The 24,553-nt window shown below is 48.6% G+C and overlaps 9 protein-coding genes and 1 non-coding gene across 10 annotated transcripts; 5 read left to right on the plus strand and 5 right to left on the minus strand.

The window, feature by feature from the left end:
• Positions 1-624: 624 nt before the first annotated feature.
• On the minus strand, positions 625-2,250 carry MGYG_04091 (hypothetical protein; the record flags this gene model as incomplete). The annotated part of the gene is made up of 1 exon (XM_003173869.1): positions 625-2,250. The coding sequence occupies one exon, from the start codon at positions 2,248-2,250 to the stop codon at positions 625-627; it is 1,626 nt and encodes a 541-aa protein (XP_003173917.1).
• Positions 2,251-4,755: 2,505 nt separating this feature from the next.
• On the minus strand, positions 4,756-6,418 carry MGYG_04092 (hypothetical protein; the record flags this gene model as incomplete). Its single annotated transcript, XM_003173870.1, has 2 exons — positions 4,756-5,298; positions 5,462-6,418. 2 exons carry the CDS (start codon positions 6,416-6,418, stop codon positions 4,756-4,758), a joined length of 1,500 nt encoding a protein of 499 aa, XP_003173918.1.
• A 620-nt stretch (positions 6,419-7,038) lies between these two features.
• MGYG_04093 (DUF455 domain-containing protein) lies at positions 7,039-9,684 on the plus strand (the record flags this gene model as incomplete). Its single annotated transcript, XM_003173871.1, has 3 exons — positions 7,039-7,501; positions 7,561-8,411; positions 8,464-9,684. 3 exons carry the CDS (start codon positions 7,039-7,041, stop codon positions 9,682-9,684), a joined length of 2,535 nt encoding a protein of 844 aa, XP_003173919.1.
• Positions 9,685-9,952: 268 nt separating this feature from the next.
• Positions 9,953-10,066, plus strand: MGYG_10011. The gene has a single exon (XR_001951131.1). It is a non-coding gene; the product is annotated as a 5S ribosomal RNA (ribosomal RNA).
• A 1,061-nt stretch (positions 10,067-11,127) lies between these two features.
• Positions 11,128-12,336, minus strand: MGYG_04094 (metalloproteinase; the record flags this gene model as incomplete). The annotated part of the gene is made up of 3 exons (XM_003173872.1): positions 11,128-11,147; positions 11,199-12,044; positions 12,102-12,336. 3 exons carry the CDS (start codon positions 12,334-12,336, stop codon positions 11,128-11,130), a joined length of 1,101 nt encoding a protein of 366 aa, XP_003173920.1.
• A 2,077-nt stretch (positions 12,337-14,413) lies between these two features.
• On the plus strand, positions 14,414-16,204 carry MGYG_04095 (hypothetical protein; the record flags this gene model as incomplete). The annotated part of the gene is made up of 2 exons (XM_003173873.1): positions 14,414-15,971; positions 16,038-16,204. 2 exons carry the CDS (start codon positions 14,414-14,416, stop codon positions 16,202-16,204), a joined length of 1,725 nt encoding a protein of 574 aa, XP_003173921.1.
• Positions 16,205-16,579: 375 nt separating this feature from the next.
• Positions 16,580-17,692, plus strand: MGYG_04096 (hypothetical protein; the record flags this gene model as incomplete). Its single annotated transcript, XM_003173874.1, has 3 exons — positions 16,580-16,672; positions 16,738-17,014; positions 17,082-17,692. The coding sequence occupies 3 exons, from the start codon at positions 16,580-16,582 to the stop codon at positions 17,690-17,692; spliced, it is 981 nt and encodes a 326-aa protein (XP_003173922.1).
• A 769-nt stretch (positions 17,693-18,461) lies between these two features.
• MGYG_04097 (hypothetical protein) lies at positions 18,462-19,959 on the plus strand (the record flags this gene model as incomplete). Its single annotated transcript, XM_003173875.1, has 3 exons — positions 18,462-18,783; positions 18,861-19,477; positions 19,729-19,959. The coding sequence occupies 3 exons, from the start codon at positions 18,462-18,464 to the stop codon at positions 19,957-19,959; spliced, it is 1,170 nt and encodes a 389-aa protein (XP_003173923.1).
• Positions 19,960-20,118: 159 nt separating this feature from the next.
• Positions 20,119-21,321, minus strand: MGYG_04098 (hscarg protein; the record flags this gene model as incomplete). The annotated part of the gene is made up of 5 exons (XM_003173876.1): positions 20,119-20,190; positions 20,255-20,763; positions 20,821-20,872; positions 20,941-21,078; positions 21,142-21,321. The coding sequence occupies 5 exons, from the start codon at positions 21,319-21,321 to the stop codon at positions 20,119-20,121; spliced, it is 951 nt and encodes a 316-aa protein (XP_003173924.1).
• A 2,738-nt stretch (positions 21,322-24,059) lies between these two features.
• On the minus strand, positions 24,060-24,503 carry MGYG_04099 (hypothetical protein; the record flags this gene model as incomplete). Its single annotated transcript, XM_003173877.1, has 1 exon — positions 24,060-24,503. One exon carries the CDS (start codon positions 24,501-24,503, stop codon positions 24,060-24,062), a length of 444 nt encoding a protein of 147 aa, XP_003173925.1.
• Positions 24,504-24,553: the final 50 nt, after the last annotated feature.

Genomic DNA, 24,553 nt, shown 5'->3' on the forward strand with positions numbered 1-24,553 from the left:
ATTCGAACGAGGAGGGAAAATAAGAAGTAGAGTAAGCAAGGAAAATTGTAAGCACGTCTGTAGCGTTTTTATCAGGCAGGCATCAAGCCCGGTCACATCAATGAAATTAAGAGAGAGAATGGAAAGATGAGGAAAAGACATCATCTGGCAGTAACGGTGGGAAAAGGGGGAGGGGTTAGGCTGGAGAGCAATATATATCTGAGTACTGTAAGACACTGCAGGTCTTGGTTGTTAATTAGTTATGTAGATGTAGACATAAAAACTGGCGTATGCATCATTATCAAACCAGAAGATAACGTGAAACTTACGAAGTTGTGCGATATAGTAGGGGGACGCGAAAGAGTAAAGGGGATGGATGGATAGAAAGAAGAAGGGGAGGAGGAGGAGGAGGAGGAGTATAGTATGTATCGGGGGGATTCGCATCAACATATGTATGAGCTGTGTACTTATTGAAAAAAGAGAAAGCCTGCCAGAACACCACGCAAATTAACCGAGCGACAAAATGAGTTGAAACCAAAGGGAAAGAGACCGGACCAAAAAAGTTATAATTTAAATAAGGGGTATATAGAATAGAAGAAGAAGAGAAGATTTGAATATGGTGCGAGATGGGGAGTGGGTAAACAATCACCATGACTCCCTATCTCTTGGATTTGTGCTGAGCGAAGTTTCTCGCTCATGGCTCTTCTTCTTCAGGTCGATGCCATCTCCAATTTCAGTAACCTCAAGGTCGGCGTCAAGGTTCTGGTTGAATAGCATCTTGGGGTTGATGCGCCAGGCTCCCTGTGGGATGAAGGTACTGGCGAATATTATGACAGCCATTACGCTGTACTGTACACCTGCAACGTTGTGGATTGCAGAGTGGATGTTGCCTCCGTCACGACCACCAGTGCTTCTGTATACCGAATCGATGTACTGGCCCAATAGTGGCGATGTAATGGCGTATGTGACGATGTAGGTGGTGTAAAGGCAAGCCATGACGGCGCCGAGGGCGGAAACGTTTTGAGCTTTGGATTCGTGGCGAGCGAGAGCGGCCTGGATGTAAGCTGCAAGAGAGACGTCTCCGGCAGCCCAGCCGAAGGAGATGGGGAGGAAGGTTGCGGCGATGATCCAGGCATAGATGACCTGGTCCTTTGGTGGTGTCCAGAAAGAAAGGTACCAGACTCCGAGAAGCATGATGGCATCGAGTCGAACCCATGGAATCGGAGTGGTTACGAGGTTAGTAAAGAGGAAGACGAAAAGAGCACCGAACAATTCGCCCAAGTTGGAGCCACCAACGATGATGTTAGCCCAGGCGGAGTGGCCGAGGTAGCGGCGGGCGACTGCGGGAGCAAGGCCGTTTTCGAGATAGCGATGGCCGTAGAAGGCAATGGAGTAACCGGGGATAAGCCAGATGAAGCGTCGGTTGGTGAGGAGGAGCTTGCATCCAGTCCAGATGGATTCGCCGAAGAGGTAGAAGGAGACAAACACTGCCTTGATATAGGTTGGTCGCTTGCCCATGAGTGGAGGTGGAGGAGGCTGGAAAGTGTCTGCCTCCTTGATGAAGAACCACGTTGCGCCGGCCATGGCAAAGAACACAGGCGTGATGATGAACGAGTAGTTGTTCCCCAGGGTCGGGATGAGGGCGAGAGCGGTGCAGAATGCGCTGGCGGTGCCGGAAATCTCGTAGAATACGTGGACCATGGCGTCGAGACGACGAAGCTTTTGGATGTTTCCGCCGACGATGTCGCGGGGGATGATACGGCGGATCAACTCGACCATCCCGTAGACAACTCCAGTTACACAGTAGATGGGTATAATACCGTCGGTGTTGTATTTTCCATAGTAGTGAAAGTCCATTGCTGGGTGATCGCCACGGAACTCTGGAGGCATGATGGTTCCGCCGGTGGCCGCATCCACGACCATGAGGATAGCGGTGAAAAGGCCGAACAGGACAACTGAGATGACCAGGACGAGCCTGGCGGGAGCCCGACGAACCAAGGGAGCAATGATGATCGAGCCCACACACTGGCAGGCTTGGTTGAGGCCGCTTAGAAGACCGACTCGCTCGAAGGTCTTGGCCGGCAAATGATTCAACTGGGCGTCGTAGTCGTAGCGGTTTGTAGCGAGGGCGAGGATAGAGCCATTGAAGGCCTCGAGGCCGAACTTGTAGAAGGTGATACCTAGAATGTATAGGAAGATGTTACGGCGCTCGACTGGGCTGAACATGCCCCAGCTGCTACGAACGCTCTCTTTGGCCGTGGCTAGGAGCATGATGGGCAGAGTGATCCGGATGGTGGTGCTGCGGGTGGTTGTGGTGTAAGTCCCGGTCTCATCCCATGGGCTGGCTGGCTGTTTGTCTTGAGTGGAACGAACTGATAGATAGACGGGCGAGGAAGAGAGACACTCTCAAGCAGACTGTACCATCGACGAGCAAAGCAGAGCAACGACCATTAAGAAAGAGACTGGGGGGAAGGGATGTTCAGGAGGCAGTGGGACGGCATCGGAGTATATATTCGATGAAGAAAGACGTTTGGTTTGGTCCCCCTTGGGGCTCACGGTCTTCTGACGACGGTTTTTCCCATCTGCACCGCAAAACCGACAAGCCAAGGGACCGTCGAGCTCAAAACACAAAGATAAAATAGAAAAGAAACGAAAGAAAGAAAAAAAAAGAATAAGAGAGATGGGGGGAAAAAGCAAGAAGAGCGAAAACCACGCCCAATGACGGGCAGGATGCCATGCCCGTGCAGCCGGGGCAGCTTAATCCGCCCAAGTAAGGCCCTTTCCCTCGAGTTCTTAGCCTTTCGCATCCATGCCGGCCTTTTCTCTCTCTCTGCTTTCTCTGCTGTCCCCGTTTTTCCCTCTGGGTGGAGATGCGCCTCGGCGTTGGTTGCGGGAGACGCTTGGAATTTCCGCTAGCGAGGAGGTGATTGGGCGACCAGGGGGTCATCTTTCGGCTTCTGCCCATTCAGATTTTAGAAGAAGCAACAAGGGGGAAAGCAAGAGGCTTGCGAGAAGAGGCAGAGGCAAAAAAGCTTGGATCGACGGCTGTGGCATCCTCGGGGAGGCTGGCAGGTTGCTGCCTATTGGCCCTGCGGCTAACTCGCCTGCCGCCATAATTCACAATAATAGCACATCTCTCGCACTCTTTTCTTCATGCACTCTTTTCCTCTGGCAGTGTATTTCGGCATCTTGACGCCGGGCTATGTACGCGTCTCTCTCTCTCCTTCTCTCACTTTCTCTTTTTTTTTCTTTCTTCTTCAAGTCGGATGATGTTTTGGCCAGATTAACTCGGTGCTTATTTGTTATTTCTGGTGGAGTACGGACAATATGTGCAAGTATACCCTTTCCTCGTAAAAATTAGGCCTCAGCCAGTGTGTCGGTAATGCGTGCTTGGTGTACCCGGAGTGTAATGTATATATAGAACTGGTCTTTGCATTTCATGCTGTCTCCTCTGGCACAGAAAACCCCCGATTATGGGGACTGGCCTTGGTCGGTGTAGCGTATCAGGGACCGCCTAGGGGGCAACCCTGGCGTGCAACAGCCGTCCATTCGACCTTTTCTGGCTCTTGGTTCAAGCCCACGATGGGCATTTCCTGGGTCATGCTGGTCGCTAGGGCAGGCGGAACCAGCTTCTGATTCGAGGCACGGCGCATATCGCGCACATCTGCCCTCATCGAGCTTCTAATTTGGGCGTTTCCTTAGTCGTTTTGCTAGTTGAGTTCGTTGGTCCATTTTTTATACTCAGCGTTGGCTGCAGCGTTAGGTTGGAGGCGACGACCGCGCCGGGGAAGAGGGAGCAAATCTTCGACCATAGCAGCCGCACGTGTCGCCCATATGCCAAGGTACCTGTGATGTACCTCGCAGTAGTCCGATGTATGGGAGAGTACATGCATGTACCCCATGGCGATGCAGCGGAGATGCGCCAGCTATGGCGACCAGTTATCGATAAGGAACATCACCAAGCAGCAGGGGAAAAAAAGAAAGAAAGAGAGAAATAAGGTCGCTTGAACGCCCTTGCTCACAAGCCTCTGCTCGTTAGTTTATAGCTAGGGGGAGGGACTCATCTTCTACGAAGTATATTGCTAGGGACAAGGAGCTCTAATCGAACTTCACGTGTAGCCTGTCGTCATTGCAAATGGCAGCAGTGCGTAGCAGCTCACATCTTGGTAGTCGGTCATCATGTTGGCAATATATTGGCAGTGTGCTGCTCCATGGCGCTGGGCTTGCTTCATATGTACGGAGTACCTGGCTACGTTCTGTGTAGCATCCTTGTTATGTAATTGGTGAAACACGGTGGACTCGTTAACCCCGTTGTTATACATAGAAATGTGCATGTATCAATTCTCCCATCCTTCCCATCCACTCTACACCGGGGTATGAAAAACGCCCCTCTCTCTCAACGCCGCACTAAAGCAGCAGGAAAAAACGTGCTAGGCAAGGACCCGCCAGTCAATTTCTGAATATGAGCATGTCTGGGGGTGAAGGTCCGGTCTCCAGGTGAAACGACCCTCCATGTTTTTATCGCAACCATCGCCATGCTTTAACCCTCCCCTTGCATCCAGCCTCTGCATTAGTACCGGCAGTAGCACGAAAGTGGTCCCCTTAGTTAGTGGTCGGAAAACGTGCAAACCCAGTGTCCTGGGTGCTCCATTCCGCATCCTTCGTGTCCTTATCTATCATTGTCTAGACCACCAGGTACCGGTATGGTTAAGTATACCCCATTTGACTCAGGCCATCGTGGCATTTCAGGGGCAAAAGCCCAATGGCCGGCTCCATTCATGAAGTCTCTGTTCGACGTTTCTTCGCTTGAACTCCTCGAGCTTCCACCTTCCCGATTGCAGGCAATACCCTAACTGCGTGGAAAACGTAACCCTCCGCTCCACCCCGGCCAGTCATGAGCGGGTGTGTTCGTCCGGGAAGCACTTGCCACGTCCTCACTCGAGATGTGTGTAACGTTGGCGCTAACAGCAATGTTGGGTCAACTGGGAAGTCCTCCTCCTTATCATCTGCAGCCCCTTCCGCCACCTCTCGCTTGTAGGTGATGTACGCCGTCCTGCGGGCAGTAGAATATAGATCCGCCAACTGCACCAACGGTTCAATATATGGTGAGTACACGACGACCTGTGCCGACCCAGCCAGCAACGGGACCGTGTGCTTGAGTATAGATGCGGGATCCATAAGAGTTGCAACGATAAGGCCGTCAAATCCGCCTGCTCTGGTTTCGTCAACTGTGTTACGTACCTTTGTCCAGCGCCGTTTCTTTTTGAAATGCATCGATCGCTTAGAGGGCTCCCAGCTAGCAGCTCTTCTCGCTAACTTCTGTGCTCATGTCATAAATCGCATCCTCAGACGGGTGGAGAAGTTGTAGCCATGATAATGTCTTCAAGTGCAAAGAGAGGGGTGAGTTTCCGAAGGCTCATTTGATATCGTGCGAGAAGTATTTGAGCATACTCAAATTCGGCTGTAAGTTGTGGTGGATTACCGTTAGTGTCGTGTGAGATGCAGACATGGACATTGCGTCTACCGCTGGCGCGTCATCCTCCGTAGACTGTGGAGGCCGTGCTCCTTGCTTTGTAGTGCTACTAAGCCCCTCTCCAGATAGCACCTCGGGAGGATATAGAATGCCTGCCCTTTCCGCCATAGCCGCAACAACCAGGCCACCAGTGTCGTCCACTATCAACCATCGTCCTTTTGCTTGATTAACCCCATCCAATTTTGCTGCACCATCAGGCTCTCCACTACCTCCATAATGTACATTGGCCCAAGCTCCGATTAAACCTATCGCTTCGTCTCGTAGCTCCAGGATCCGACCTGGGTCTTTTTGCTCCAGCATCCATTCTGTTAACGCGCTCACATCCATTGGCTCCACCGTGAATCGATGCAGATACTTCTTTCGTTTCCTAAGCATATATTTAGCGCGGGAGAACTGAGTTTTCTGATCCAGTGCGGAATGCGACTCAAGCAGCTTTGAAATAATCTCCCTCCCCGCATCCGTAGAAGACTGCTTTAACTCCTCAATCTGTTGCATTGTGAGCTGCTGGGTGCTCTTGTTATCAATGATGTTCCTGTTATCCTCTTGAGGAAATGCGGTAGATGGAGTGCTCGTTCCAGCTTCGCCATCGCCATCGCCCTCACCGTCCGCTAGCAGCGCTTCGGTATGTAGTTCGGCTGCAGGCACAATATGCAAAACATGGCCGTCAGCGTCTGCATTGTCTGCAATCTCGAAGGTTGCATAGAACGGTCTTCCAATGATTTGATTGCACGGAAAAGACCCGTACTTCCCCAGCGATATGTTCCTAGCATTCAGATTAGCTACCACTTCAATCACTGGCCCAGATGGGGGTTTACCGTACGAGTTAGGCACTGTTTGGACAATCTTCGTGACTTCTGACGGCAGCTTGAGCGCCACATAAACATTTGGCGGGATAGAGGAATGCATTTTGATCCGCGTCCTACCCCGCAAACTGCTCTTCGATCCCCGCGGTTGATGTTAAGAGGTCGAAGCTGCGCCGTCAGAATTTCCTAAAAGAGGAAAAAGCTTGACAAAAGCCACGGGCCGGAACTTTATTTGCCCGAAGGTACTCTTACGTCATCCGGCGCTTATTAAACTTTCTTTCGACTTCTGAGTTCGTTTCTTCTTTTTAATAACACCGCAAAGCGAGCATGGAACAAACAACTTATTAACAACTAGGCAGGCACAGGAACCCGCGGGCTAATACAGCACCGAAACAACTGCGCGCGAAAAGAACACACCGAGCATAGCCCCACGAGTAGGACTGCTCTATTTGCCCCCCGCGGCTCTTTGCTCATTTCACGCTGTTGAATTGGGTGGAGACCTGCGCCTCATCCAGGCTGACACCAAAACTTCCGTATGAAAGAGGGACGGGGCGATTTTCTCATCATACCACGTCGCCAAAGGATATAATGCCGCAGTCCAATCAGTGTTATGATGCGACCGATTTTTGAGCTTAGCACGATCATTACTATTCTCACATTTCGCTGATAGAAGGGAGAATTCACATTTCATACCTATCTACTTCATACAACTTAAGGACAACCATGGTTTCAACACACGTTTCTGAGCCTGAACGCGGTCATGATGCGGGATATAGGGACAGGTCACAGGAAGCTAACGCAGAGCCCACTCCTAATGCGAGTGAATCGCATAACGATACGCATCCGACCGCGCAATTATCGCAAACACTACCGTCATATGCAGCTGACTATGGCCGGAACGACGCCGTAGACGGAACTACGAACTCCTCTACGGTTGGCTCAAGACACCCCGCCTTGCCCCAGCTACCTTCTGCCAATGGTCTTGAAAGCTCTTCAGATATCTGGGCCGATAGTGTAAATAGCGACTTGCGAAGATACAATCCGGCTATGCAACCACTTTCTCCGCAGGCAACGGGGCAGACGGATCCCAGCGCCCTACATGACCAGGCGCGGAATGAGATGCCAACATCCGGGGTACAGCTACAATCAAACAACCCATTCCTCAAAGCTAAGCTGAGTCGCGATCGTGAGTATCTTCTTCAACTCCATCAATTAGACGCGAACGCCTACTGATTGCAACTCTAGAAAATCTAAACACAGCGTCAAATGCGTTAGAGAATCAAACACCGGACCCTACCTTTGAGAACCAGGGTGCTTCTCTCTACCCTCACCACTCACCGGGTGCCAGCCAGGTCAGCGACAAAATGGGCAGCTTGTCCTTAACTTCACCCACCCATAATACTACAACCAACTCAGAGAACAGCCAAGGCGCGGCTGCTGAAGGTGTGGACTTGCTAGACAAGCCGAAAATTCCTGATAAGGCGCGCGCGGCCTATGGAATTACGCCACCAACAGAATCAGAGAATTTGATTGATTTAGACTCCCATGATTACTACTCAGAACCCGCAGGAACCAATCCAGAATTACATACTCTTAGCGAAGCTAAGGATGAGAGAATAGATAAAGGCAAGGGAGTGGCAACTCAAGGCCCGGAGCCTCAAACAAACCTGACGGGACCGCCTCTAGTTCCAGCCATAATCGAACCTGCCCCTGGTTCGAAGCCCACAACCCCCGCGCCGTCACATCAACATGCAAGCCACAAATCTGAAATATATGATATCCGCATTGTCAACTGGACAGATGGAACCACTGAGCTACGCCAATCGCCAATTCTGGTGCAGAACGAGAACGGGCCCTGTCCACTCCTTGCATTAGTCAACGGCCTTGTGTTAAGGTCTCCGATTAATGCACAAACACCACTTATTCGAGCATTGAATTCTAGAGAACGAATATCTCTAGGATTATTGATACAAGCTTTGTTTGATGAACTCATAAGTTCACCGGATGGAAATGAAGAATTACCTGATATCGAAGCCTTGAGCGTGTTTCTTACAATGTTGCATACTGGAATGAACGTAAACCCACGCCTAACTCCAGTATGTTCCCGAATTACCTCGGCCCCTTTACCTCACTAACTTACCTTTATAGATACTACATCCTCCTACACCTGGAACCTTCCTCAAAACTCGGGATATTGAACTGTACAGTACATTTAACCTCCCGCTAGTCCACGGCTGGGCTGCGGCGCCATCTTCACCAACTCACGAAGCTATGCTTCGTGTTGCTGAATATCACGATGATATTCAGCTGCTTCATTTCAAAAGAGAAGATCTAGAATCTAGAGCTATAAATACCGGGTCATTAACCCCAGATGAACAACGACTGTTTGAGGATATAGATACCATTCAGCGATTTGTGACGGTGGATAACCCTACACAGTTAAGCCCCTTTGGCCTTCAGCACCTAGAGCGGTCTATACCGTCAGGTAGCATTTGTGTGTTGTTTAGGAACGACCACTTTGCAACACTCTTTAAACACCCACTATCCAACCAGCTATTCACATTAGTTACAGATGCCGGGTATGCCGGCCATGCAGAGATCGTCTGGGAAAGCTTAGTAGATGTCAACGGCACGAACTCTGAGCTATACTCTGGTGACTTCCGCCCTGTAGGGCATAGCAACTCTGCACCTAGCCAGCCTCCACCGAGTGCAAGGGAGCCACCTCCGAAGGAAAATACAAGCAGTACCGAGCAAACGGACGCAGATTATGCCTTTGCACTATCACTACAGTATGAAGATGAGCAAAACCGACGAAATGAACAGGGACCTCTGCAGCCCACGCGCCGGTCACAGAACAACCTCAGAATAAACTCTGAAACAGCCTCTCCGCGGGGCCGGTCACAGCATCAAATCCGGAACACCCGCTCCGCTAGCTTTACACGACCTAATTCCGCCCTTCCGTCTACTTTGACTCCCCTCCCTCGCACACCCACTACACACCGCCCACCTCCATCAAGAACCCAAGGGTTCCCGCCAATGGTCCCACCTGCCCCTAGCCAGAACAATGCCGACAATGACCCTAATGCCCCTCCGCCAACTTATGAACAGGCTGCCCAAGAGCCAGCATATATACCACCACCTAACGGGCCCTTACACCCCCAGCAGCAGCATAATCACCATCAACAACAACCGTACCACAGTCCCATGGGCCCAAATCCTCAGTATAATCGAATGTCTGGATATGGCCCAGGTCCGCATATGCAAGGTAGGAGACGACAAGGCCCTGCCTCGCTATCAACCTCCTCATTACCCCAGCGTGACGATTATTATAGAGAAAGAGAGAGAAATAAAGATTGTATTGTGATGTGACACGCTACCCTGTCAGTCAAACGAACATGTCATTTATGATTCCCAGGCATTTTTCTTCTCATCCCTCACATTCGGATACTTCGGTTTTATTTAGCAGGTATTTGTTGTATATATGAGCATGTCATTTCTGGTCAGCTATGTGCCCCTGTTTTAGGCACAAATATATGGCTGAATTAATGGAAATATCCTGCCAGTCCAGCCTGCCTTTCTTCAGACAGATTTCCTCAGCAACCCTATATCAGTGCTGTCAATTAAGAGTCAAGCACATACGACCACAGGAAGTGGAAAACAGAGCTTCCCGTCCGCTCAGCTGTACTTAAGCCACTTGCCGGTCGGTTAGTAGTTGGGTGGGTGACCACCAGCGAATCCCGACTGTCCGTATGTTGGTAATCACCCATTTTTTTGTACTTTTTTTGCACCCTGTGCCTATTCACTATCTATCAGGGTGGGTAGTTATCTAAATTAACCAGCTGGCGTTGGTGTTGAGCCCCTTATAAATATTGCTAGCGACTTTTCTGTCAGCCGATTATTTAACTAAAGTGCAGGGGTTGCCCATCCCAAACAGATCTCACCAGTTACAGGCTAAAACCAAGCCTTGTCAATACCAGCAGGCAATAGCGAAGATACCCAGAATACCCCGGTGTCTAAAACATGGCTTCAGCCGGACCACTGATGTAGGTTCAAACTTTTGGCTCTGCTGCTTCACATCTAATACACACCACAAACGAAATTCATAATTATCAACAAGACCCTGGTGGGAGCACCAACACCATCACCAGCAGCGGTTGCAAGCACCACTTCCCGGCCGGTTCTCCCAGTAATTATAGGCCCCAGCCCTGCTACCCATTACGGAGTACCTCCTCCGCAAGAAAGTAATGCCAAAGGCCAGGGAGAGAGAAAAGAAGTGTCAAAAACAGCTTCGACCTGCACACTAACGAGGACTTCTTCAGTTCAGCCGTTTGACACCAAGTTAGCAGACCCAGAACCAATGTCTACCAATTGGGAGATGTTAGTCAGTTATTCTAGTGTATCATCAGCAGACTCCTACTGTGGATTGTTAATGTTTGTCTTTGAAGAGGGAAGAAAGAGCTAGCTACTTTTCCACAGCTAGTTCCTTACGAGATTCCCGGTCATTTCTTTGGCCTACTTAACGGAACAAAAAATGCAACAGGGCTACAATTAGATATATTTTACTTCTGAAAAAGGAGACCGTGGGCTTTTACTTCCACTTTCCATTCTTTCACTCATTCGGGAGAATAATCTAAGCTGTGTTGGGGATTCAACTACAGAGGAGAAATTGATTTGGGAATGGGTGCGACGCGGTATGATAAGAGACATAAGGTACTATTAACTATTAGAATCAAATATTTTAGGTACATAAACGTTCCATCTCCAACATAACTACAAAAATCATCTCATGTTATTTGTACCTCCTCAAAAATCCTAACAGCCGAGGTAGATAGCTAATGACATTGTCAGTCGAAGTTCAGCAATATAGTGAAGGATAAACTTACCGTTGGCGAAAAGCGCATAAGAATCAGCATTCTGGAGGGCCTGGCTAGCAGAGAGAGACGTAGCATCATCATAACCATAGCCAAGATCGTCACAGAACGGGCTAACGACAGCAGAGTTGTGGGTCATCTCGTGAAGAGTGGTAGTAGCCTGATCCTGCTCGTAGCATGATTGGGCAAGGGGAGGTAGATCGGAATAGTAGATTGGGCAGTTAAAAATGAGGTTTTGGTCCGGAAGAGTATAAGCGAGAACACCGGGTGAGCAGCCATTCATAGAATCAGTGCAGTAATAGGTAGTTCTGCCATCATTAACATAAGTGGATTCTCTGGCAACTGATTGGAAACGAGAGACGAGGGTTTTGATAGTGTTTCGGCTGGTAGACTTGAAGAACTCAGCGACAGTGTCGGTGCTTTGAGGGGCAGCTTCAGCAGCGGCTTGAGCAAGGGCAGCAGAGTTGTAGAGGGCGCCTTCAAGGGCCTCAAGTTGGCTTTGGCTGCAGCTGGAGGTGTCGATGTTAGTGCGCTTGTCGATAGTGCTGCGCGATTTGTTAACCTTTCCCATGGCTTGCGCAACGGAGGAAGCCTTCTTCGCATCAACATCCAGTTCAAGCTTGTTGGACTCGTATCTGGCATATCCGGTAATGGAGGTTCCATTACCGTGGCCTTCAGCGGTAGGAATGGTGCCAGAAGCCATGACAGTAATCTTCCCGCCACGAGTCAAATCATGGGTACGGGCGATGTCAAAGGTGCTTTCAACACTGGATTTAGGACCAAGGGTAGTGAAGTAATCGGGAGAGAGATTGGACATTTTGTATCGGGCAAGCATTCCGGTGAACTTGACCTCGGTGCCTATTTCATACAGTTAATAAATGCAGAGCGTTGCTTTAGGGGGTATGACTAGCTTACCATTCTGGTACACTCGAACCTTGCGGGTTGGGTTCTTGTCAAGAATGGTGTTGAACTGCAGCAAGTTCAAAGCCTTATCTCCCTTGTTGGTGATAGTGGCTTTGATCAGGGTGTTGCCAGTGGCTGAAAGCTGAATATCAATCATGGATTGCTTTGCCGGCGCATTTGGAACTGCAGCCGCAGTAGCGGTGGCTACTAGGGCCCCAATAGCAGAGAGAGCCGCGAGAATCTGCATCGTGTATGGCAGTAGGGTGAAATGGAGAAATGGGAATCAGTGATATAGGAGGAGAAACAAAAAGGAGAGTACACTTGAGATGGGCGTTTGTAAGGACCGGTTGCTCTAGCTGTAGAGAGGTATCAGGATCGCGGGTTTATCTCACTTTATATACCTTTGCAACATTGCCATGTCCGTGTAGAGCTTGGAACGTGGTGAGTATGATAGACTGCCAAAAGCGGCGTCCCACAAGTGCTAATTATCCACTGGGGTAATAGTATATGTGACGTGCTATAGTACGGCGTTCAAGACGCTCAATTAACATGCTGGTATCCGCGAGCATGGACTCGGGTTTATGCGGCTTCCTTCATCCATGACCATCACGGCGTTAAGACATGATAATCGGCAATGGGAGCTCATAAATCACTCTGCTTAAATTCACTATACATGATTTTATAGAAAGTGAAAAGCCGAGCAGTCACTTTGCAGCGTTTGAAGAAAACTAGAAAATTCTAGTAGAAAATATCTTGCATTAAGCTTGCACTAAAGAGCATAACCCCCATGTCGATAAGCATAATAGATTTCGTATTGCGTGATATCTCTTGTGATGACAAGAATCAATACCTTCCGAGGTAATTGGAAGACAAGAACAACACTGCGCCAAACCATATAATTGCATGATTATATCACAGCCATATGCGGACATTTCTCAAGTGGGATAGCTGTCCGGAGGAAGAGCAACAGATGGAACATTGATAGTTCGTTGCCCCATTGTTGTTCATGGGGCTCTGGGGGGGAATGGTACGTTGTGCATGAGGAAACCCATGCCGTTGGATAGCGGCAAACTCGCTTGGCCATCTCAAGACTTCTTATTCAATCCAGCAAGGTTTAAGTGTTTAAGATGTCATTTTTAAGGTGTGGCTAGCAGCATTGTATCCAATCTTCAGCATTCGAAACATATCTTAGTGGCTCCCAGACCACTATAGGTATAATGGTATCGCTTATCAGATCTTGTTGTTTATACCTACCTAGGTACCTGGATAGGTATGTAATGTGTAATGTAGCATCTGCGGTATAATAGCCCAGGGAGCGATTCGTGCTAATTGTTCCTTAGCCGGTGATATCGGCGTGTCCGCTGGTGCTTTTGTCTGGGCATGGGATATTCGCAACTTAAGTAGCTTCCACTGTGTCTTGCGTATGGTGGGGACACCCCTTTACTTATTAAACGGGAGTCCCGCTCCCCTCAAGCAAGGTGGCCCCTTTCTCCAAGCAGGCCGACCCAATCATAGGTGTTGACGCGCAAACATGCTTACTCCGAAGAATTAATGTGGTGTGTTTCTGCTAAAGGGGCCAATTAACCACACACGTGAGAATATCCCCCAGGTACAGCCCCGTACCATTAGTTAGCCCGTTAACTAATTCCCGGCGTTCGCCTTGTGCTTGCAACTTCGCTGACAAAATGGCGTAAGACCCGCTATCAGTTGCGAGTAACACGGGATTGATGATCAGGGGTATCTGTTCGTTATGCTGCTAGAAGTGGGAGACTATTAAATATGCACAGTAGCAAGATATGAATGATAGGCTCGAGCAGATGAGTGTGATGTAATAATCAAACTAGTCAAACTGATGGACTTGATAGGTGTAAACACAAGGATGAAAATCTCTGCTTTTTGAAAGTAGTTAGGGTGCCAAGGAGCGTGGATGAGTAGGACGGAGCAATAAGGGCTCTATGGCAGGACCTTGTGTACCTAAGACCCTGTAAGCCAGTCATCGAAAGCTGTACAGACAGAATGTACTATCAGAAGGGTTTTAGTAGACAGTGTATATGAGCTTGAATGTGTGTAGCCGGATTAGTTAGTGTTGTTCCTGATAGCTGTAAGTTCCACAAAGTAAGTGAAAGCATATTCAAGAAGACGTTGAACATGACGTCATTGGCTTCTATACGATATTACCTCGCCATTTAGCGACGTCCATGTCCTCTTTGTTTTTAGATTTTATTCGAATACAACTGCCAGAAGCTCCGAATTTGCGCGCTCTTTACTTCAATATTTTGATTTCATTGACAACCCAGGCAGCTAAATCTCTCTATCTAACAGTTATGGCGTTGAAACTTAGAGATATGCCAGATGGATTTATACCTGTTGACCGCATCCAAGGTCGTAAGGAAGCTTTGGCAGACATAGCATTTAAGATATCATGTCCGCCAGACATATCTCCAACAAGCCGGGTCGTTGCAGTGTGTGGTGTGACAGACTATGACGGACAAGCATCTCCAAGTGTAGATGGTTGGTTTTTTAGTGATTTTTATCTTTTCCATCATCTTCTATCCCCAATGCATGTCACCACTCAAGCTCAGGTTTGGCTTACAGCCGAAAGCCCGGAAAGCCTTGTCCAAAAATATGGAGAGTATGCGCACGGAGACCCTCGAAAAGAACGAAGAGTTGTCCTGGACAAAGACACGCTAGGCTCAATCGAACGAGCTGGTAACATACGGGTCGTTCCGTCAACAATCCTTCTTGAGCGCTTTCTGGCTACCGTGAGAGAGCAAAGTCGAATCGCTGCCCAGCATAACGAGCAGCTTATTGTTTTGATATTCGGACATGGGGACCAAGATACTCACGGTATCTGCCTCGGACAGGTCAAGGAAGAGGCTTATGAACCCCAGTTATTATTTATTAATGACTTTCACCGGGCGACTACAGCAGAAGCAAAGGTAACTCTGTTTACAACTGCTTGTTATTCTGGAGGCTGGTTAGTCCAACCTATTTGTAAAAAGTCAACTGGGCTTAATGTTACGGGTATCACTGGATCTGGCATCAAGCAAGAAACCCGTTCCTGGTCTTTGAGCCGGAGCGTTGGTAGGGCCTGTGGCAGCAGCATTGCATCAGCAATAGTCCAATCTGTCGTAGGAATTGAGGATGAAGGTCAGGAACGTATGAACGTTCTCACACATCCCACATACATGGGGCTGGCAGCCAGTATATTTAAGACAGTCTCCAACATCCATTCCTTAGCTGACCAGCAAGGTATCCATTTTTATTCTCAAAATGATGAATGGGAAATGCACTTTGGCAGACGAACCGGCTTTTCACTAGAGTATTTTAGAGAGGGGTGGAGTTCTCTTCGTCCTATTCCACCTAGTGGCACAAAAAGCCCTGGTGATAATGACCCTACATGCACGTCAACTTCACGGACAGGCTCCATAAATCGCCAATTATCTATTCGGGCAAGGGAATATCTCTCTTCCAAGCCAGGTGCAGACAACCTTGGTGGTAATGTAGCATTTCATGCACAACTGCGCAAGTTCATACGGGGTGAGCTCGACGCGAGTTCAAATTTAATTCCAAAACTATTGGACACGGTACTATACCGTTTGGTCCTCCTGCAGGAAGCGAATGAATATGTTCAAGCAATGGGCATCGAATTCCCCAACATCTTTGGTTATGATGTTGACAAGTGGAAGGCCACCAATGATGAACAGAAGAAGAATAGGTGGATCTTTTGGGAGGAGGTCCGAATGGCACGCCTCTTTGACCCTCCGCTCCCTGGTCTTGGATATCACTATTCCAAACCACTGATATACCTTTCCCTCGCTCTCGCTGAGTCTTGTATCACTGTTGGACAAGCAAAGGATAGGATCTCACTGGCTTTAGAAGGTAGGTGATTTTTATCGGATACCATTTGAACCCTCTCACATACTGTTCAACTGACAGCATACCTAGCCAAAGAACTGAGGGTAAAAGCAATAGTCGCTCAGGCTCCTGTAGAGGAAGTCATGGGCGACAAAAATGTGGCAGCACATGGGTCTTCATTCTACGCCACGATGAGAAATTTGGGCCATAGGGTCAGGCTCAGAATCCGACCAGCTACAGCTCATAAGAGGGTATAAGTAATTTGGTATGGGCAAATATCAACATCAAGCTTAAATAAAAGCTAATTGAGATCTTGTATCTTCCGCCGCACCGAATGGTTATCACAGACAATGCTTTCGATATAGATATGGTAAAATTCCAAATCTTGGGCTATGCAGTGTGACGATACTTTCATAGCGCTTTATTTTATCCTAAGCCCTAGTTAACTATGATGTAACGACTCCGTATTTTCGGCTGTCTGCGCCACGATGTAGATCCTCTGCGGTTCGTATAAATATTTGGACATCAATCACCCAGAATCGAAGTACTGCAAAGCCACAGATCGATTTCAATTAATTACATACTTGCTATTATCTCACATAACTAACTACTCGGCAGGTGGCTCATTCAAAATGTTCTCATTTCCAGCCCAACTTGAGTCCGACCAGCAGACAAGGAACTGGTACCAGGATCTGCTAGACCACGCGGAATGTCAAGATAACCCTGTAAGTGATGCATTCAACCAATTACTGAAATTTGAATGATACCCCAGGCTGACTGAGACGCGCAGGTAAAAGTGCAACAGGCCTATGAGTCTTATAGACAAGCGAGCCTGTCAAGGTCTCTCGCATCTTTGACTCAGCCAGACGGCAAGCCGAAGATAACACCCAGTTCGGCTCTTGTTCAGTATCTGTCTCATGCTGCGACTACCAGTATACCTGGAGAGATTGAGAAGCATTATAGCGATGAGAGCATCAACTGCATGGTTATCTGGGCTCGCCCAAGCCAGAAGATCCTCGACCTCCTGCTTGGGTTACAAAACAGGCTTAAAGATATAGCTGGGGCTGGTAAGAGATACTTCTAAGAACTTAATACTACGCTTATAACTAACTGAAAAATTGAATACCCTGATAGACATGTGGTTTCCAAAGTCGTCTCGGCTACATTTATCAGTCGTTGAGATCTCGCACCGTCACCCTATGGCTCATCTACGGTCCGTGTTTAACCAAATTGGAAGACCGTTAGTCCAGGGGATGCTGGACCTCCCGGCCACCCATGCTGCATCTCAGTCAAAGGTTGCTCGTCTTGGAAGGCCAATGCTCCTTTTCGATGCGGTTGGGGTAGCCATCGCGTTCGTTCCAGTCGGGACAGACCCATATACTTATCACCATTTAAGGAGAGACTTGCACAACCTGGCCATCAGCAGCGGAGTCAAGACAGACACATGCTACACTGCTTGCATGGGGCATATTACACTTGGCCGCTTTGTATCTACAAAGCACTTCGATTCAGAAGACGAAGGCACTGCACAACAACGCCTCCAAGTCTGGGCGGATACCATCCAGGGTATAAACGAAGAACTCAGCCAACGTTACCAAGCCGAAGACTGGGAATGGGCGGTTGGAGAAGAGAAGGGACTGGAACTCCAGATGGGGATGCTTAAATTCGGGCGAGATACAGAAGCAGCCGAAATCGTTGGTCGGAATTTTGGAACCGAAGCAACAACCTCGATGACGCCTAACTAGGTAGTTAGTTACCCCGGCAGGCAAAGATATCTACGCCGAATGCCTGTAGCCACGCATTAAATCACCAGCCCCTCGCCCTAAATTTGACATTTGACTATATGCACCCAAAATAGCGAACACGGGAGCAAGGCGGCCTGCATAGCTAGGGGTCGTCGCAAGGCTGTGCGGCTCGTAATCCGATCACCAGCACAGAAATATTTACAGCAGAGCTGTTGCCTTCCCTTTGCTAAAGATGGAGAACTGGCTCACTGTATCACTTGCTTCTGTTTAATGTCGATGAAGTGTGCGCCATGGACAAAATTGACTGGCGAAACTATCCTGTCGGCCTTCCCTCGTATTCACCAGCCCTTGATGACGGGCGGCTCTGTCAGAAGGAACTGACAGCGGCATCGACCTCATGGCGATCAGAAAAATATCCAGCAGCCTCGAGAGTTCTCGTCCTCGACCATGATCGTGGAGTAGGTATGTCGTGAATATTATCTCGTTCCAAGTCGCCGGTGATTCTCCCCGTTTGACGAGCTTTTGGTTCACCTGCGGGAATCCCGAAAGTTTGATTTCCAGCGGCTGATCTAATTCTGCTACTATTAAAGGGAAGAAACGGCTTTGCGATGATGAGGCTCTACATAAGTTGCTGGTGAGCATTCCTATTGATTGCAATGATTGATTGATCTAATCATTCATATACTAACTGCACGGTGATGGTGATTCTTGTCGCAGGTCGGACCGCAACCCCAGATACGATTCATGTAAGTGACAATCTGTAGCCGTCATGAATAACTACACTTTACTGACAGCTGTACTTCTCCCCAGACTCCTTGAATCGACTCCCCACGAGAAGATACTTCACCGGGTAAATACGAATGCTGCCGCTGTTAGCGTGATCAAAGCCAATGCGCTGGCCGACGAGAAGACGACGGCCCATGTCGAAGACGAGGTTGCAGATGAGCTAAACATTTCGCTAGACTCTCTGCTGAAAGTACTGGCTCGATATGACTTCCCTCCGTCTGCCTGCTCGCATATACGGGGCCAGGAACAGATATTTGGATCACGAATCGGTCGTGATGACAAGAAGAAGAAAGTAACCGCATTTGGTATATATTCCCCTCTTGCGGAGGTCGTATGGGTATTATTAACGGACTGGCACTGACTGTTATTGGATTTGGGATAGATTTTTGGTATGCGATACGAGCAAGAGCCTACATTCGAGCTGTCGACAAAGAGGCAGACTTGAAGATGACGATAGTGACACACTACGACGTCAAGTCGCAGTCGAGTGTCATACTGCTGAAACACCGCTCGTTCAATGATCTCCCCAAAGCGCTAAAGGATGAGCTGGACGACAAGTTGGTGGATTTTATACTTAATCCCAGCACGGCTGCTCTCGCAGGAAATCCATTTGCTCTCCATCTACTTCATTTCAATAGCACCATCCAGTACTACCGACGAGCGGCGCGGGATCCCCGAGACTCGGTTAGGAAAGAAGAGGTCAAGGCCCACGGGGGAAGCTCTGATCTCGGAGAAATAAATATACAGCGACTACACCTCACGCTTACCAGTCTCGACCAGGATAAACTACAATTAAATTTCATCCTGGGAGTTCTCTCTCGTTTGCGGAAACAGCACGACCAGTTTTACAGGATGGTTAAGGGTACTCCTGACCCGGACAACCGTGACTGGCTCTATACCCGTGTAGAGGAGGAGTATGATCGATTTGAGAACCAGATTACATATTTCAAGACATCCATAGAGGATGTAGCAACGCGGGCTCAGAGGCTCTTGGATCTGGTGGGTTGCACACCACAATTCTTTCTATGACTGGGACTAGACTAATTCAAGATCATCAACTAGCTTTTTAACTTGAGTACTAGGCACAGTACACATTTCAGCGCTCGCATGGCCGAGGAGGCAATGAAGGAAAGTGCATCTATGAGTACCATTGCAATCATGACCATGGTTTTCCTTCCTGGGACATTTGTTGCTGTAAGCATGACTATATGCTAAACTATCAGTGTATATAAGCTAACACAGATACATAGGGATTTCTAGGGACCAACCTTGTCGGTGGCCCCAGCCAGTCCGATGGTCCCTCAGGAAAAAGCGGCAACTCTACGACGATTACGATGTCATCTCAGTGGTGGATATACCCAGCTGTAACTATTCCACTGACCTTACTCACGTTTCTATTTTGGTATTTATGGAAAGTGTATGCTGAACGGATGGTCAATAAGCGCATCTTAAAGGATAAACGCATGCAAAGCGAAGTTTGATTTATTATATACCCCTATACATTGTTTGATATTTCCTAGGTGATGGCTATGGATGTGCCACGAATATTTCCTCAATTATTATGTTCCATACTTTTGACAACTTGCATCCGGAATATGGTTATCCTACTTTGGGAGATGAAAAGGCATCCTCCTAATCCTTCACTTTAGATGAGCCCATGCAGGTTCCTGTTCGACAAACTCCTTCCAGGTGGTCGGCGGCTCGTCAAGGAGCTATCGTTACAAGTCAGCACCCATTTACAACGCCAGTTTCATTTATGACCAAACTGCCACTTACGTCGAGACTTTCTTTCAAGCTTGCGCCGCCATAATACCCAAACATGTACAAAAGTTGCATGTTCTGAAGCATCTCCTCCCTTGCTTTCTCTGACATGTTACCTATGGCAAGAATTCCCTTAAAATCCTCATCTGGGATCCGGATAGCAGCACCGCCCTGGCCATCCTGTGACTTCACAGCCTGAAACTCGGCGATGATGCGGTCCGGTGTGTAATAATCTGTTGCTCCATATACCTGCTTTCCAAGCACTTTCTCACGGTTAAGCAAGATGGCCTTGACGAATTTTCCGGTATCCCTAGAACTGTCAAAAAGTGGTATGGGGGTATCATTTGGAACTGGGTTGCTGAGGTTGTATATCCCTGATGCATTGTTTAGGGCGCCAGCTGAGATATTGGACATGTAGAATCCGGGAAGGAAGAAGGTGGCTGGTACTTTAATGCTGCAAATATATTCTTCGACAGCAGCCTTGGAGTCAAAGTGAGAGACTCCTGCGAGTTTCCCGCCGGACACTAATATGGCTTGTCAGACTGGTGTATTTTTGGTTGGGAATAAGGCAGATACTATACCCTTTGTCACATTGATCAAACTGCTCCAGATCAAATGTTGGACACTATTCTCCTAAGAATTTCACATTATGTCAGTACGAGTGCAATCGTTCATGATGTAAAGCAGAACAAGATACACACTTTGGCAGCATCAGCAATATTCTTGCCCTGCTGGATCTCAGTCTCGGCGCTTCCCGTCTCCCAGAAATTGGTGACGGCGAAGACAGCATATGCGCCCTTGAAAGCTTCGGTAAGAGAATCCTTGCTGTTGAGATCAGCCTATATACAGTGTTAGCCGGGAGAGTGGCATACGGGCATATATTAGTTAACTAAGGAACGAACCTTGACACACTCGACTCCCCGTTTAGTCAGAGCCTGGGCCGAGGGCTTTGATGGGTCTCTAGTGATTCCCCGGATAGCGAACTGCGATGCAGCTTTCTCATCGCCGAGGATGGAGTTGATAACTGAACCGCCTTGCTTGCCGGTAGCCCCAAGCACAACGAGGAGTTTCTTGTCTGCCATTTTTGTCGAGTATGATAGAGTGATGTTAAACAAAGATGCTCAAAGTCAGTAGTTATCGGTGCGATAACGACGTAATTATTTAGTTATATAGATTGGAGATATGGAGGCGGGGAAGTTGATATTAACTGTGTCGCCAGTGATGTCATCTAAAGCGATCGAGCTCAGGTTCTTATATAGATATGTTACTGCTGCATACAAAGCAGCGTCGAATGGAAGAGGCATCTCATTTCTAATCTGCTTCCTCTCTCCTCTCGATCTCGCTCTTCATGAAAGGGCCGAGTGTGGCGAACATAGTTTAGTAATGCTTAGGTGGCTGACAGCTGCTCGCTCGTAACAAATCTGCCGAAAACACTGACCAACTTTTACCTTGCTAGACGGTTGATGGAAAGGAGTTTCGGGGACAAAATTAGCACCGACGGCGATCATATAACTAGGGGCCTAGAGAGCCAGAGAAGCATCTGGAAGTGGTTACACTATGACTGTTGTTGTCGCCTTTTATGCAGTGTATGGTGAAAACTGGCATCCAGGCATTGGCTATAGGCAGGGTTGTCTGATGTTATATGTATACAGTGACCGACATGGCTAGATATGGCGTTATACTATCAGCCGACTAGTTCCCATTAAAAGGCTGATATTGGTGGGTGAATATATTTCGTACAGATAATGTTTTGGATATCTGGTGCGTCTAGTGATTACGAGGCGTGAGTTATACGGAGTTACATCGTGTTCAGGGGTTCATCACATCTTCACAAATATTAATCGAAACATGCACTCCGTGCACCATCGACATAATTGAATAACCGGTGATCCCCTAGTCGGGGTTTTTCTTCCTAGATAGCTAACAATAAAAAGCCAACGATAAGCAGTCAGTCAACTCCAGCCCGTTGTTAGTGATGATGCAACACTTTTATACTTTATGCATCTTTTATACATCTTTAATGCACTAAACGCTTACGTCATCTTCGGTTCACGTGACCCACTGCTCGGACGAAATACATAAATACGAAGGCAAACCACTAACTCAGGAAAAAAAAAGAAGCGTCATGGGGGAAAAAAGCTCCAACCAAACCTACAAATGCATGCGTAGGTCGTGTCGCGGCGAATGGCGATGCAGGGAGCCATGGTCAAGATCCTCGCTGGGCGGCAAGGCTTCACGATGGCGGTCCTCCCTCGGGCGGTCGCTTGGATGGTGCTTGCGTGGTGCGACCACCCCAAGAGCTGCGCCTGCAGCAGCTGTCTTGCTTGAGAACATGCGGACATCCCTGCGTTCCTTGAAATGGGTGGCCAATCAGGGTTCGTCAGCACGAGGCAACCCGACCTTCTTGAGCAGCGCTAGGCCAGGATCCACCGTCCAGTCCACAGTCCACAGTCCACAGCTTGATGGGATTTGCGAGTTCGATTTGATGGGCAAGACCGAGACCCATGCAAGCCCCCAGCTAAGATGTTTCAGGTTAGCGCCATACAACTCCTGATGATAGTTGTACGGAGTACTTCGATCCTCGTAAGATTCTGAATGGCTGCGCTCATCACGCTAACGGGAATTAGAGGCCGTGTTGTGTGTCCAGAGGACGGAATGCTTCCTCGAACAGCATGGAACAGAGGAAAATTGACTTGCTACAGTCTGTTTGCTCGAAAGGCACGCCGTTCTATCAAGAGGCTCCATGGTATCGGGTGTCCTTGTTGGCTGAAGGCTGGCGTGGAATACGTCAAAAGATAGCCACTGGCGTCCTCTGAAGGTTGGATGACATATGTATACCTTTCATCAAGACAAACCACCTCCGCCACGTGAGCCTCCTGTGATACATACTCCGTAATACTGGAATGAAAGGGAAAGACTCGCCTTTTAGATGGCCTTCCCGAGCTTTTAGAGGGAGTCCTGGAGTTGGTGTTTAGTGGAAATACGGAGTAAGTACGGAGTAGCGTCGCCAAAAACAAAACGACTCCAGGCTCCAGACGCTCGATGGCCGCCCCAGTCATCACGTGAAAGATACCCGGCCCACCGGATGTTTTTTGCCATGTACTTTTATTACTCCGTAATCAAAAAAGGGCACCTACTGAGAGGAGGGCGCCTAGGGGCCAAAGGGGACCAAAGCCACAGCGACAACTAGTGGCTCCCCCACAGCAGCGCACAAAACAAAAAAAATAAAAAAGGCTGCTCGGCGATGAAGGACGGGCAGCTGCCTGGTTTCTGCTGTGATTCGCTGTCCCCTTTTATCCGATCACCCTGGGCGCGCTCCTGGCCGCCCCTTGACTCTTCAACTGCGGCCAAATCAGCTGCGCGCGATGCGAAAAGACGATCTGGAGAGGGATCTACCACGTGACCAACGCTCATGCGCGCGAAAGAAGGAAGGAACGAATAAAGGTGGTCCTTGCCTAAAACAGCGCAAAGCCCGCTAACCTAAGCCAAAACTCTTTTACTAACAGAGCTAACTCGGCATCGTCGAGTTTTCCAGTTCTTCAACCTCCCTCCACCCTCTCTCCTCGACGCAACGACGATACTAATATACCGAGGACGACGACGTCGTGGATGCTGAGACTGCAGCCACCAGCAGCCGCCAGAGGAGAGCTCAGAGCCTGGAGAATCAGTTATCCCATGCTCCGTTTCGGGATTCGCCTCTTTTTTCATTGCTTTTCTTTTCGCAGCCTCAAATAACGAAAACGGGGGACAAGAGAAGAACGAAACCAGACTTGTTACTTGCGCTGCATCGACGCGCATCTTCTTCTCTTATTTTTTTTTTTCAGCTTAATATATCTCTAGCCGGATAGTTGCCCTTGCTTCTTTGGCCGTTTCGCCCTTTTCTTCTTTTTATCCATTTTCTCGTCACTCCTTTATCCATCTTTATCAACTTCACCGCAAGAGAACTGCGTGCCGAGGAGGTGTTGGATATTGCTCTCGTTTTGCTTCCCGATCCGCCAGGCTCATCGACTGTATCTCGTTCTTTTTCCCCTTTTTCCCGCCTTGTCCGGACGGAAATTGGACTCCTTGCATCCCTGTAATGCAAGGTTGACTGCCTGATCTGAAGCTCCATCCATCGCTTGCGCAGTTTCTCGCCGTCATCCGCCACCTGGTGCTTGTCTCGCCGCGCGATCTCCATCCGGGATATCGTGCACTCATCTATCCAGACAGGTTCACGTCTCAGTAACGGCTCTTCCAGGTGTTTTCGTGCATCATATTTCGCCATCTTTTTCTCCCGCAATTCCCTTTGCGCGTTGGCCGGTTTTCCCTTTGCAT

The sequence above is a fragment of the Nannizzia gypsea genome, genomic scaffold, assembly GCF_000150975.2.
Source record: "Nannizzia gypsea CBS 118893 supercont1.3 genomic scaffold, whole genome shotgun sequence".
Classification (NCBI taxonomy): domain Eukaryota; kingdom Fungi; phylum Ascomycota; class Eurotiomycetes; order Onygenales; family Arthrodermataceae; genus Nannizzia; species Nannizzia gypsea.